This window comes from Zonotrichia leucophrys, chromosome 10 (genome assembly GCF_028769735.1).
Source record: "Zonotrichia leucophrys gambelii isolate GWCS_2022_RI chromosome 10, RI_Zleu_2.0, whole genome shotgun sequence".
In the NCBI taxonomy this organism is placed as follows: domain Eukaryota; kingdom Metazoa; phylum Chordata; class Aves; order Passeriformes; family Passerellidae; genus Zonotrichia; species Zonotrichia leucophrys.
In genome coordinates, this window is record NC_088180.1 from 13,563,260 (window position 1) to 13,578,873 (window position 15,614).

General features: G+C 41.9%; 1 protein-coding gene across 1 annotated transcript in view; it reads right to left on the reverse strand.

Annotated features, from left to right (window-relative positions):
* The window catches only part of AGBL1 (AGBL carboxypeptidase 1), a 244,763-nt gene that overhangs the window by 151,433 nt on the left and 77,716 nt on the right, over window positions 1–15,614 (reverse strand). The window contains exon 17 of the mRNA XM_064722476.1: window positions 11,378–11,558. Coding sequence (XP_064578546.1) covers window positions 11,378–11,558 — 181 coding nt within the window. The remainder of the gene's footprint in view (window positions 1–11,377; window positions 11,559–15,614) is intronic.

Here is a 15,614-nt window from a genome sequence, read left to right on the forward strand (position 1 = left end):
AATTAAAATGTTATTTTGGATCACAATAAGTGACTTAAAATATATGGTTTCCCACTTCCTTGGGTCATTGTCATATAGTCTTAACATATTTCCATTTGATATAGTTTCCTTCCAAAAGGATCACAGGCAAGCTACAGCTTGAAAATTAATCAATGAACATTTATTATGCTAAATCTTATAGCATTACTAATATGAAGGAACTTAAGCACAATTTTTTCCCCAGGAACTGTTTACTGACAAAACCTCATCCTTCTGTGACATTCACATTGCTACTGTCCTTTCCCAACATCATCTTTTTCCTAAAGAATCACAGAAGGGATAATAAACTCAATCTTCTTTCAAAGCAGTATTTCCACCAGTCATAAGTCAGATGACTCAAAAGTTCCTATTTTTGGTGCGAATTTCAGTGTGCTGAAGATCTTTCAGCAGTTTAGCTTCAGCTCAAATAGCCTTCCATTTCTGTGTCAGCTTGGACATCTTCATCGTCTCTTGAATATTTGCAGTGGATTCTCTATATAGATATATTTAAAATGGGAAAAATAAAAGCCTATTGAGCCTTCAGAAAGCCTATGAACTAAGTCACTAAAAGCCCCTTTAAAGGCCTTTGTAGTCCTGTGGGCAGCTCTCTCCCTGAAGCTGCAGGATGGAGCTCTGAATCAACAATATTGCGTCTCCTATCCTTTGTCTTTCAGAGTTTGGCATAAAGACAGACTTGTTTATGTGCATGTAGGGAAAGTAGGAAGCACAAGAATGATAATTCAGCTAGGGGCAAGCCTTGGTCATTATTTGGGCCACTAGGCAATGGGGTTGAATTATGGCTTGCCATGACAGTATCCTAAGTAACTGTTAGCAGGAAATATTATCTTACATTACAGAAACAATTACAAGAGTTAACCATTTGGAAAAGGAAATCATGCTGCTGAAGAACTGCCATTCAGCCACCACAGCTCACATTCCTCAGATTAAAAGAGAAATTTCAAGGGAAAAGAAGATAAATCAATCCAAGTTTATGTCCAAGTAATGCAACATGTTTTTAGGGTAGCACACACCAAAACATATGCATATTTGTGTTGCTGATTTGCACAAACCCATTCCCCTAGGATGAACATCATAATTGAAAATGAGAGCACAAATGGCCACTTAAATGCCTAAACCACAGCTTGAGTAATTGTGCATGCACACACATATCTGTTTTTCAAGCACAACTGCATCCTTTCAGTCCTGGCAATCTGGATCAAAATGGTTTCTATTAACATTATATCTGCATTTACATGCATAGAATACCGTATCATTTGGACCCAGAGTTTTTGGCAAACCTCAAAGCTAACTCCTTATTTAGGTTTCCATGAGGTTTAAGCAAGAATTAGCAATGACAGAGTCATACCTGCACCATAGCTAGTTTGTGGAGAATTAGATATGTGCTCTTTGGGGACCAATCCATCTGAGACTGCATGTAAAATAATGGTTTCAGAGCTGCCACATGTGTTTCTCAGAGATTAATAAAATACTCAGGGAAAAACAGAAAGCAGAAGGGGGTTGATTGCACCTAAGTGATTTCTTTTCTGTGCTTTGCAACATCTGCTGCAGAGCTGGTTGCCACAATTTCTACCCAATGGCCTGAAAGCAGAAACCCACAACATTCACAAAGTAATAGGTCCATCAGTTATGAAAGAAAAAGTCCAAAAGAGGGACAGTAAGCAATGCCTGAAAGTAAAGCAGGTGCTTTGTTATGGCACTTTGAGACCAAAGATATAACAAACTTCAGTTATCGCACTGTCAGACCAGATACTCCTCAGTTAAACCACAGAGAGCTGTGAACACTGGCAAAGCCAGTTCATTAGAGAATGATCTACTCCAGGTAGACTCCAAAATTTTGTGGGATCTGCTGATCCAGCTGGATCCCTACAATCTATAGGGCCTGATGGGATTCACCTGAAGATCTTCAAAGAGCTTCTGATACTGGAAAAATGTTGTCAATGATTTTTGAGCAATCTTGGGAATCCAGAGAGATTCCAGATGATTGGAAGCTGGCAAGCATTGTCCCAGTTTTCAAGGAGGACCCCAGAAACCACAGATCTATCAGTGTCACAGGTTTGGGTCAGATATTAGAAAAAAAGTTCTTCACCCAGAGGGTGGCTGGGGACCAGAACAGGCTCCCCAGGGCAGTGATCACAGCACCAGCCTGACAGAGTTCAAGAAGCATTTGGACAATATTCTCTGGCATATGCTGTAACTCTTGAGGTGCCCTGTGCAGGGACAGGAGCTGGACTTGATGATCCTTATAGGTCCCTTTGTACTTGGCATATTCTGTTATTCTGTGATAAAAAACAGCCCTGAGCTGGGCTTTTGTTTTGATACGAAATTGTGTAATGAAAAGATACACTTGATGTGAAGTATTTCTAGTGTTTACAGCAACAGAACCTTTTTCTTAATATTCTCCTCTTTATTTACATTCCCAGCTGTATTACTGTTATGAACCTGAAAGCTCACAGCCATTGATATGGACACTATTTGATTTTTGAACAGGAAACATACTGGATGGGATTACATCCCATTCAAAGCTGTCTAAAGATAGACAGAGAAGTAGCACAGTTCAAGGGTGCCCTCACCTGCATGTCAGGGAAAGCAACAGAAATTATTGTGACTTCAAACACTTAGCTGTTCTCCACCTGAAATCCAGCACGTATACAAGACCAGACAACAAAGCTATTCAAAAACAAACAAACTCTCTCCACAAACTCTCAGTTGTGTAACATGCATGTTCTGGAAGGGAAAACAACTGTTCTCCCCCTGTCTTTGGATTGCCACATTTAGCCCCTACATGGGTTTACCATAGGACACCTGACAGGTAAATCTTCAGCCTTTGATTTGGCTATTCCATGCAGATGGTTCAACCCACAAAGTGTCAGTTGCTTTTCCAGAGGTTTCAATCTAACCCCAAAGATGCTATTTTTGTCATCTAAAAATATCAATGAGAAATAGAGCTTAATCTCCCACAGCTCCTTCTACTTAGTGTTCAGACCTTGTGTCACCTCTCTGCTGTCACAGATATAATCCAGACCTGCTTTGGCCAACATTATATCCATCTAAGCACAGAATTCACTGCTACTCAAATGAGGTGCTAGAGATTTCAATTATATAGACCAAGATCTATTAGAAAATTGGATGGGAGATCACCAATTTTTTTTTCACATCACTGGAGAAAGGACTTCAAGCCATGATAGAGCACTGTAGAAGTGACTGATTAGTGCAATAAACTACATGGCTACATAAAGCCTCTTCCCCTGGTTCTTCTCATTTCTGAATGGTATTAAAATAGTTTATGAGTGTTCAGCTGCTTTGCACTTTACACTCTCTTATGTGCCATAACTGTTAGAGGGAAGGTAGAAAAATCATCACTTTTTTAATCTTTGCCTTTTGTTTTCATGCTAATGACCTTTTGTTATCTAACAAACAATGAATACAGGAAATATTCCTCAAAAAGTAAGTTTTCATTAACATCATTCCTCTTACTGCTGGCAAAAGACACCACAGACCAGAGCTAGAACTGAGAACCAAATTTCTGCTTTAGGCAGTGCTCCATGAGAGCCAGGGTCCCTGGTAGGACTGGTACTTCCCTCTCCTTCAAAAGCTGAGCTTATGAGCATTTTGGGAGAAAAATGGGGCAATGTGAAACAAAGAAGGAAACTACTACTAGAAATGCTGCCATGGGATGCACCTGGAAAGAATTCTTGCACTCACACCTTGTTACTGCCTGGTAACATAAAAAAAGTAAAACAAACATCATTACATGAAGATATTGACTTGATTATGGATTATTATGTGTGTATTTTTGGCAATAAATCCTTTTTCCTATTGGCATTCCATTAAATATACATATACACATGCAGAGTATATTATAGCAGCTCTTCTCCAACTGATGAGTCCTTAAGTCTTTGCTATTTGTGGCAAACAAAAGCAATCAAAAAGGTGAATTAGAACCTAGAATACATTGCTCACTCCCACTTCTCCTCTGTGTTCTGCTTCCCCGGACACTGAAGGATCCCAGCAAATACAATGCAATATGTAACAATTTTACATAAGACACATCCACTGGTGAAATTCAATAAGCCAGTTCTAAAACACTATGGAAAAGTTTCTCACTTCCGCACAGCTCTGAATGCAGCATGATTTCCAAAGAATTTTACATCATAAATCACTCCTATTTCCATGCAGCAAAACACCAGCACAGTTACCTGAGAGTCCCAACCACATCAAGGTTACAGCATCGTGGAGGTAGGATGTGTTTAAACACTGCCTTCAGAGGCATGCAGTGTGCACAGACCCAGGGTGCACCATCACTGGAGCCTTTTCCCTGCCAGTGTCACCCCTGCTTCTCTATTTCCTCCCCTCAGCTCAAACCTGAGCTACACAACACCAAGAGCCCTTCAGTTTTTCTATCCCTTCAAGACTCAGGCTCCTCTGCAGCATTAAAACTGTGCTGCACCATTCCCAGCAGTGCTGCCCATTAAGCTGCAGAAAAGGTTTTGATTTCGCACCCTCTCATTGCAGTATTGACTCAATTTTCTGGTCTTTATTTTCTTGATGCTTCCGTGGGACATTCAGCTGGGTTTATGAAATTAGGATGGCAATTTGCTGAAACCACCAGAGCAAATTTTGCCCGTGTAATTACCCAATTGCATGTGCAATCACACAAGCCATGTGCACAGGTAAACAATTCAACTTGAGCTGGACCTCTGTAGGTACATTTTTGCACAGCAATTTTGAAAACATAAGCTCTCAAATGAAGCTTATTTCTGTAGATAAGGCTCTTCATCGCTTTTCTACAAACACCATTTCCACTTGCCAGTCTGTTTCCCCATCCCAAGGTCATTTTACATCCCCTCTCCTACCACAGTACTTCACCAGCTTTTAATGCTACATTTGAATAACAGATTCCAAAGAGAGGGAAGGGAAAAAAGTGAGAGAGAAATACATAAATAAATAAAAGTGTTAAAGAACAACATTAGTCAAAACACAAAGCTAACCCAGCATAGAATTTTTAAAAAGCAAACTCATGGAAAATAAGCTATACACTTGCAAAACTAACCTCCTGATTTTTGTCCTTAAGCTTTCAAAAATTTCAGTGCATATTTCACAAAAAAATTATGGTTTTTAATACTTAAAAGGGCCAAATAGCAACATAAAATGAGAAATGTCACTTGGAACTCCAGGGATGTCCAGTTTTCATGGCAAAAGAAATACTGCCTGATTTATTACACAGGGTAATATATGAAGGTATATTACAAGAGACAATAACCTTCATTCCCAGGCAATTTCAGCTTTCCAGGTAGTGTGGATATTGCAGTAAAGTACTGGACATTCTTCATTGCATCTATAAAAGTGAAGTTTTTACAATTTCATTTTGTGGACTTCTATTTTCCCATCCTATGAATAACAACTCCATCTCTGCATCTGTAGCTTCCAACAGGCTTTAACTCATGTAAACAGACTAGATCTTGAGATGGGTGGCCAAAAGATCCCCTTTACTTGTGATATTAACTCAACTCCCAAATATTCAGCTTTGATATCAGTGTTTGATATCTACCACAATCACCTACAAGGTACCATCCAAGCTCAGCAGCAATTACATCTCAGTGTAAATTTGCTTATGCAGCCAGCTGGGCCAGGGTTTGCATATATGCCTGGAAATCCTAAGAAGGTATAAATTCCTGATTTTTAATACACTTCCCCAATTCCTGCACTGATGATACTGAGGTATCCTCCACAAACTCTCATTAGGTGGTTGTGGCAGTCATTGCAGCAGGATGACTTCCCTGTGCCAAGGTGTAATCCCGAAGAAGAGCTGCCACTACAAAGCTCAGAGCTCCATGAAGAAATTGTGTAATGAAAAGTGGCCTCGTGCAGCCAGGGCTGAGATGCTGGATCAGGCTGCATGGCTGCCAAGAGCTCAGCATCCTTTTCATTCCCTCCAACCCCACTGCACAGCCTGTGGCACTAATGCACCAGGCCCTAACAAGGCACCAGCTGCTCCTTTCCTGTCTCTCTACAGAGCCCAGCACGGGCACAATTGTGATGGGAATAATGTCCCACAAATGGGACTCAAATAAGCATAATAACAAACAAAAGGGATAATGACACACAATCAAGCTAACAAGAATTATAATATAATTCAATCATCTCATTAGCTTTACTAAAAGCTAGCTTTGTACACCAGTCTCCTGGCTCCTGAAAATGTCTTCAAAGGAGTGCACACATCTGATTACCAACTCACATCATCAGTTAGGAAAACAGACAAGAATGCAGAACAAAGGGATTCCTTTCTGAGCCTGTGGAACAACCTGCTCACATCTAATATTCATGCTAACTTGAAAATGCAAGGTAGAACCTATCCAAAATGAAATAATTCCCAAGGCTAGAAGTTGAAATGTTAGTAGTCCAAGGCTGTAACATCTCTGAGCCCACATCCAGTGATTTCTGTAGTAAAATTTTCAGGTGACCTTGCATGGCCAGCATAAATTATACAGGGAAGAGCACTGGGACACACACACAACTCATTGGGCACCTTTAGCGTGTCAGAGCTCACAAAGACTGCACATGCTCTGGCAATTGGCAGCTGGGAGACTGATGAAACATGGAACAATGCCTTGGATCCTTCCAGGTTTTAATATGGCCATTAACTAATTAGATTTCACGACCATTTAGAAGACAGATGATATTGCAATCTCCATTCTATTAGCAAGAACAATATGGAACCTCCATGAGAAACCTGCCAACAGGAGAATGAGACCTCAGAATTTAAACTAAAATTTACCTGCCAACAGGAGAATGAGGGCCCAGAATTTAAAGAAACCCTAGGTCCTGTCCACACCACACCTTTTAGTTGTGATGCTTAGTTATTAGGGTGGATGCTGGGACAAGCAGTTATAAGCAGCAAATTGTATTCACTCTCTGGGTCAAACTCCTGAAAGCACATGAGATATGCTGAAGATAAAAGGAATTGCAGCAAAGCACCCAAAATTTCAGCTATACAGCTCCTGAGAAACAAAAGCACCAAGCAATAAAGCCAACTACTGACACAAGGCTGGTGCTGAGTCCCACAAACAATGATATCACACACAGGCTCTTGTTTTAGAGGCTCAGGCACACTATAAATTAGGTGAGGGTGTTAAAACAACAGCTGGCTGCTAATTAGTCACAGCCCCCCTCAGCAGGGTATCAGCAAAGTGGCAGAGAACATCTCAAGTAAATTAAATTTTAAAAAATCCTACTGCAATCACTCCCCTGACAGACCCTTCCTTCATCTCCCCTCTCAGCTTTTTATTTATTGTAATTACTTTAGTAATAAGATTTGTTTCCTTGTTATTATATATATTACCATGCAGGGCAACAACAACAACAACAACAAAAAATGATAGCTGGGAAGAGTTATGGAGCTTATTTATCTCCTTGGCTGTTATTGGGCCGTTGGGTGGAGAGAGCAATGAGGAGGTGGGGGCCTGGGAAAAGCAGTAAATAGAAAAGAAAGCATATTCCTTGGGAGCAGAGACATATGGGGGCATATTTACGAAGGAGGAAACACTGACAATGAGTGAATAGAGCTAATAACTCAGGGGGCCCAGCAGCCCTGGCTGATAAAGGAAGGAATAAACAACCCTGCACTGGAAGTGCTGTCAGAAGGGAGAGTCCTGGGGTGCAGCTGTCTGCAGGGGGATGTTTATCACAGAAGGAGAGCCAAGGATGGGCTGTCACATCAGCACAGCACAATAAGGGCCTTGGATGAAACTGGGGCACCTCCCACAGCAGAGAGGAAGCTCAGACGAGTGTGTGGTGCAGGGCCAGACACCATTTCTGGTCGTTCCACCAAGGAACAATTCACAGAAGTGAGAGCTGAGAAATACTGCAGCTCATATTTTATCTCGTGCTGTGCAGGCACTAGCCACATTTGGTACCCTAAGCTCTCAAATCCATCACTGCCCTCTCAGTGAAAGGCAACAGAAGCAACACCTGAGGCACCAAAGCAGCAAAGAGCTGTAAAAATTTCTGCTCCACTTGAGGAAAATTAGCCCACACTTCATGTGCACGTCCCAGAGCCACCAAGTATCCCAGTACAGATAGTCACAGAATTTGCATCTTTGTCACCTCTGAGGTCTTAAGGAAAGCACCAGTGCACTGCTCCTGCCTCCTCACAATGTGCATCTCAGAGCACAGCCAGGGTATATGAGGGTTAAGTCTTTCACAATTTAAAAATGCTCTTTATTCCAGGTATGCTTTGCCTTCCACATATGCCTACCCAACTACTTTTGGCAAGCTGGTGACAATTTGGGTGCGGAACTTCTGAAGAAAACATGAGGACAGACTCATAGAGCATCTGCCAAAGAGCAGCACACAACTCCTGTAGCTCCTCTCTCCTAGAGAGAAACTCCATTAATTCAAAACCACTCTTTTCCCAGCCTTCTCACATCTCTGCTCTGTCCTTCGAGAAACAAACACATCATAGATTAACCAGTCTGGGGAGAGCCTTTGGAGTGTGTTTGCAGAGTGCATGGCACCAATTTAGAACTAAACTTCTCCTTCAACCCTCTGACCACAGAGAAGCAATAAAGAGAAGGAGGGATGTCTGCACTCGTACAGCTTTGTGTGACATCACCTCGAGATTGAGTCCTTAAGGATGCAGTTCTGCATCATAAACTGACTCCTTAGACCAGCCATTAGCTTTTTTTCCCTATGCCTGATCCTTTCTGCCTCTTATTGCCCAGAGAACACAATGTGTTCATTCAGGAGAGTAAGCATTAATACAAGGGAGAAAAAGGTTATTTATACAAATAGTGTCTTTGGGTATAGAGACAAATGTGGTGCTTCTCCCCCTCCTAAGACCGTCCTTCCAAACAGAAGGCTCCAAAGGTTAAGTGGGAGCACACTCCTTCTTTTCCCTTTGCTCTTTTTGAGACTGTGTAGAGGAAAGCTGTTCTAGGAGGGATTTTAGTGGGCATTTCTCTCTCTTTATGTCAGTAATTATCAAATAACTGAAGCTTTTCTCTGATAGGCTTGAGGAGGTAATGAACAAAGCCCCTGAGTAAACAAGGAACTGACAGAGTAAATTAAAGGGGAGGGAGCATCAAGGGAGAGACAGAAATCCCAGCACCTCATCTGCCTTACCCTGGAGATGCAAAGCCTGTGCTGGGGGAGGGCAGGTGCCAGAGAAAACAAGATGTTTTTAAAACAGATAAAGAATAGTCCATGGCTACATTCCAAAAGAAAAACCAGGATTTCCTTACCTAGCTGCTACTATGGTTACCCCATGCCTTTGAAGAAATGATGTGGCTTCCAATAAATTTCCTTCATCTAAAAAAGACTCCCCAGCTCCCATCTCCACTCACTGGTTCATTATTTTACAAAATTCAACAAGTTCTTTTTAGTGAAAAGTCTCCTTGATTCAGCAGGAGGGAAGAGTGAGAAAAGGGAAGCAGATGAAAATAAAAAGGAAACATTAAAATCAGATAAAGGAAAAGGAAGATGATGCCAACTCTTACACACTCCCACAAGCTCTTACACACCCACATTCACTCTTACGTGCTACCAGTAAACCTGAGCCCCTGAACAAAAATATTTCTTTTAATATAGGAGGAACCATGGCTACTATAAAGCGTACATATAAAGAAACAAGAAGAATATGGGAGGAGAGAGAATCCACAGAGGGATTCACAAGACAGATGTATTTAATTTAAAGCATAAAGAAATTTTTTATTCCCCTCCCCAGGCTTCATGATCAATAAAGGAGACGTGGCCAAGTTCCTGTTCTCCTGGTCCTATCCACTGAAGGTTTACTAAACTCTTCTTCATCACCAGATTTAACTATTGTTCAAGCTCATCTGCACCATGGAACACAAAACACATATCTCCTGTGTGACAAATACCCTTCATTCAGGTGTCACCAAGAGCCACATTCTCCCTCCTGAAGGTCTCTTCTCTGCTGTGCTGGTTCCTGACAGCTGGAGGAAAAGGTCAGCCATTCCCTCCAGTCCTGCATCTGATGTTTAACTAAGTGTAATGAGAAGAAAAAAATAAAGGGGAAAAGCCACAATTGTTTTTCTTGTTCCTTCTGTCTATGAGGATCAAGAAAGCATGTGGTGCCAACAGAGGCCTCAAATACCCTGGGGAAGTACCCAGCTATTCTGAACAGTGCTCTCAGACTTCTGGCACATCTGGGCCCTGGGGAGCACATCAACCCAAAATCTGTGACTGCACAGCCTAGAGACTGTCAGAAAAGCCCAAGGTGCTCCCTGGTGAGCCTCTCACACCAAACTCATTTGAGTTTTAAATCCAGCTCAATGCAGTTGTTGCTCAGGATTTGCTTTTCTGTTCCTGAAACACCCAATCATCACACACCAACCCCAAAGCAGATGTGGGACTGTAGCTTAAGAAAAGTTATTCCTCTACACTTTGCTGTGTTCCAGTTCTTATTTAAGTCCATCTTTCTGCTTTGATATTTGTGTGCTCCTCTGCAATAAGCCAAGGGGGACAGTTGTTGCAAACCCTACAAGACCCCATCACCATCAGCAGGTCAAGACAGCAGCCACTGGTGGGATGTGGTCATGATGTCCTACCCTTGCATTGGACAGGACCAACAATTATTAACTCACTGCCACTCCAAAAACACCCAAAGTTAACAAATTCCACTGCCTACAGAGAGGAGGAGATTTGTTTTCCAGGAAAGCCAAGCCTACTTCAGCTTAGTGCCCTCTTCAAGGTTTCACACAACAGTATTTATTTCAGCTCAAAATATTAGGAGCAGAGTTGTACCTTTTCCAGTCATGTACAGGGAGAGGGAAGTTAGTGTGGGTGGATAGGGAGGGTATAAGGCAAAGAATGCAAAAAGGAATCAATATTTTTCCAAGATCAGATTCAGCATCTCTTAGGAAACATGTGGGAAGGAAGATTGAAAAGAAGGTGGGAGAAGGAGGAAGGTTCACTATACAGAAATATTTCTGTGAAAATTTAAGGAATCCTTATTCATCCTCCCCCACCAGGTTATACTAAGCATTAATTACAGCCAGTTTTTTCCAAGCATATCTGCTTTGCAGCTGTATTCTGCCCTGCTGCTCCATTTGTCAGTAAAGGTCCTGTTTCTCCAGCACCACTAACACTCCTTCCAGGGAACTGAGAGATATTCTGACCACAGACAGCACAGAGCCACATGCACCTCACAAATGCAGGACAGCACACCAGGCCATGTCTCAGAGTCACATTTTGTATACAGGACTGATAACAGGATGAATAAAACACAGGGAAAAAGTGAATTCTCAGCACAAACATTGAAGATGAGATCTGCTGGGTGTACAGACAAACCCCAGGGTAATCACACGTCACAACTCACTTGCCATTGATGACTCCATCAGGATTGAGCATGGGCACAATCTTGAAGATGAAACACTTCCTGAGGAGCTCAGCAATGGGATCGCTGCTCACCAGGAACTCCAGGGTGCCCTTCATCACCCAGCTGGCGTTGCTCTCCCCAGGGTGAACACGGGCTGTGAGGAACACGTAAGGGCGGCTGCCTGCAAAAAGCAAAGCAAAAACACCCCAAAAATAAACGGGGCTTTTCTTTGAACAAGATATTTGCAAGTGGATTTTATTTTGAATTTATATAACAATTCAATTTATATAACAATCCAAAAATGAATTCTAAGGAAATTACATCCCTAGACATTCCAGATATTTTCTCAAGGTTTTATAAACTGACCACAGATTTGGTCCTCAGAACCAGCACAGAGCTAATCTCCCTTTTTATTCTGTGATAACTTCTAGATATTTACATGTACCATTAGAAAGCATTCTGCAGGTGCAGGTTACTGCCTCCAAAAAGCTTTACCATATTTTCTAGCAATTATTGAAATTTGATCCCCTCAAATTTCATTAAGGTTGAAAAGGCAGCAAGAAGTTATTTAATGGTATAAAGTTCTGCTCCACTTTCAGTATTTCACCATTAACAATTCAGAACTTTCTAAATATCTAAGCAGATTTGCCCACCCATAAGGGGCTCCAAGGACATGCAAGCAGCCTGATCTCTGGAAATAATTTGTGTTGTAAGGTCAAAATCATAATTAATTGAACTAAACTGGTATAATTAAAGAAAATGCACTAATATGTTCACCAGAGCTGCAGAGGTTGAGTACACAAACCTAACCATTATTTCATAACAATACAACAAAAGCTAGAAATAACAATGCACATAGCTAAGGCAAGCTGTTGCTTTTGGTGGAAAGACTTCTCCAGTTTTATATAAAATAAATGCTCACTCAGATTAGAAAGACTGATTTTCAGAAGTTGCAACTAGAAGAATTCATCTGTTTGTGGCACTACTTTCATGCATAGGAAACATAAGCTGTGGCAATTTGAGGTAGGGGAGGGGATTTGGGGGGTTGTTTTTTAAAAAAAACCCAAATAGTAAATTAAATTTTTGCTGAACAGTTCATTGATAATCCCTAGTGAAGCTATTTCAAAACAGACTTGCAACTTAACAGCAAAAGTTTCCTTGTTATCAGATCTGTTATTTGCTGTTCCTGTGAAAAAGCCACTAAACACATTTGGTCTGGGTACAAGCCTCCAAAAACTCTCAGCATACATATGCTTAGAAAAGACCAAGTTTGACAGCAGACTCTTTGAAGATCCCATCTGTGCTGAGCACACTTCAGGGATGGGCCAAGGAAACAGGAGAAGACAGAAGGAGACACCTGCCAGGCACAGAAAATAAAAGGAAAGGAGAAAGCAATTATCTGTCTTCAAACGATCCTTTTGTGAGCATTCACTATCACAAGCCAAGCTGACAGATTTATTCAGTGGAAAGCTTTATCTCTCAGGGCATCACAGCTATGCCAGGGCAGGTTTGCCCTGCTCCATCAGGACAGTCAGAGCTCAGGCTCTGTTCCCTTCATGGACTGGGAGAGGCAACAGGACAGAATGCAGAACCAAAGGCATCAGCTGAGTGCCCTTGCAAACAGATGCTGAATTAGCATCTTACATGCCTCTGTCCTTAGCTCCCAAAGCCATCCTTCAGTTTCCAAATGTGTTACAAACCATTAATCCATCATAGTAAAACAGGGAGGTAGAACACCATCCTCAAAAATACAGAGGGTAATAAAGGAATGTTTAGCTGTTTGTCTGACCAAGCTGCGTCACAGCTGGGAATACAGGTGAATTTTCTCTTTTCACATTCAAACAAGGAATAAGCATTATTTTGTCTCCTTAGCTATATATTCTGCACAATATATACTTCACAGCACAATTTATTTACATCATACAGGGACACACTCAGATTTGGAAATAACCCCACATCCACACTTCCCTCTTGAGCAGTTGGTGGGCACTAGAAGAGTGAACTGCACTCCCAGCTCAAAGAGCTCATACAGAGCAATCATGTTCTGGTCCAGTAAAGCAACTGGGGCTCTGTTTCTCAATAGCCACACATTAGATTTTTGTCATTCTCACACCTCACCATACTGGGGGGGTTGGGTACATTTTCATCAACATGAACTTAGGCACTTATGGATTGTCAAAGACTCCTTCAGCTCCTGCAGGACCAGCCATTCTGATTTTTCCCCCAAAATTAGAAGACACTATTTCTCTTCTTTTCCAGTTAATTGTACATTACTATCTACTTTAGTAATGCCTTATAATAGCAACAAACAAAAGCCAGATTTCACAAAGACATCAGCTGCATTTTGCCATTTCCAAACATTTTCTCCCTTCTCCCATCACCATGATTTAGTGCTGTTTTGCAGGCTCATTGCTGAGCTAAACTTATGGGGCTGTGCAGTTATAGCTGGGAATGAGGCTCCTGAGGACTTGTAATGGACAACAGCTGTAAATAGCACAGAGCAAAATAAAATGTGCTCTCTTTTGCAATTGATGAATACAGCTTTAACAACTCTTACCCCTTCTGGATATTGATACAGAGTTCAGTTTCTTAAATGAGAGGTTCATTCCTCAGTCAAAATAGGAAAAATAAAAAAAACCTCTAAGCAACAGCTTTCTCATGTCAGAAACCCAGGACAAGTTGCCATAATTCTGCTAATTGCAATAGCATGGGGCTGGCAGAGATCTGACTTATGCCGTTTCTCTCAAGGCTCATCAAAGTCAAGCTTGCCTTACTCCGACTCAGTGGTGGAAAAGCTCTTGGAGTCTCCAGATCTTAAACCCAGGGAAACATGAGGGAAGGGAAAGAGACCAGAGATCACCTACACTGATCTCCTGTGGGTTACAACAGAAGGGCCCCATTGCCTGCAGGTCCAGCCAAGGAAATCTCTCTATTCCACTGAAAGTTTCCTTTGAAAGATCCCCTCCTGCCAAGCACATCCTCAGCTCTGACATCCCACCCACAGGAGAGTCATAAAGGAGGTTTGTACAAGCAAGGAAACCACAGAGCTTGTTAACTGTCTGTTCCCTTCACAGGAGCCAAATCCCACCTCCAAATGCTGCTCCCCCAGAGTGCTCCCAGCATGAAAACTAATGAAGCAGCAAATAGAGCAAAGAGCTGATGACATGGCCATAAAACTTGCTACTCTTGAAACACCTGGAAAACAGCAGGAGTGGCCCAAACCTATGGTTTACAGCATATCCAGTTACTTTGGAATTACTGTGCTGACTGCTATTAACAGAGCTCATGAAAGGAGCGGACAGAGCACTGGCCAGCCATGCTCCACACTCAGCTGGCAGCACCAGGGGAGATCTCTGAACTCAGTTCAGCTGATTCCCTTCATTCCTGACTTCCAGCACACCCATAACTACAGTCCTGACCAGACCAGCTTACTGGTTTATACTGATGCCCAGCTGCCCTTCTGTCTGCTCTTTCAGAGCTCCACGGTACAATTTCCCTGCTAAACCTCTCTTAAGGACTCACAACCTCAGGTTCTCTCAAATATCTCTTCCCAGGACCAGAACTGAGTTTAAGTCTTCAGAATCCTCAGGCCAACACCTAGGCTGCTCCTTTCCAGGTTCAGAGGAAGCTGCTCTGGCTCAGGTTGGCCATTTATCTCTGCAGAGCCCACATGACACATAACTTTCTCTGGGAATGTAAATAATAAAAAGGGAAAGCAGAGGAGCCTTTTTCTGCTACATAAAGCCTTATCCAACAAATCATGTATCTTTACACCGTGCTACATTTCAACATGCCCAGAATATAACATGGCATCAACAATACCCAAGGTGGGAGATTAAAGAACCACTGATTCCTCTTGCAAAACTTGGAGCAAAGAACCTTTGAATGATAATTTTACTAATGCATCACCTAATTCCCATCCCTCCTTCTCTTCACTCATTTTTGATTGTGTATATATGAATGAAAATGAGAGCTTTGTTCTTCCAGTAGTGCTAGCTTGTTGCTTAATCTCCTGCCTCTAAGGGTCCTCCTCCACTCATGTCATCACCAGGGTTCACTAAGAGGTGACTTTGATGTCACTAATCGTGACATCAACTGGAGAAAGAGAAGCCTGAAAGAAAAGAACAAAACCCCATTAACACAGCAGTGTCCCTCATCAAGGGGAGCACAGAAAGGAAATGAAAAGCAGCTCCAGATGCCCTGACCTGGGCTGCTGCTCTAAATTATTTCAAGCTGA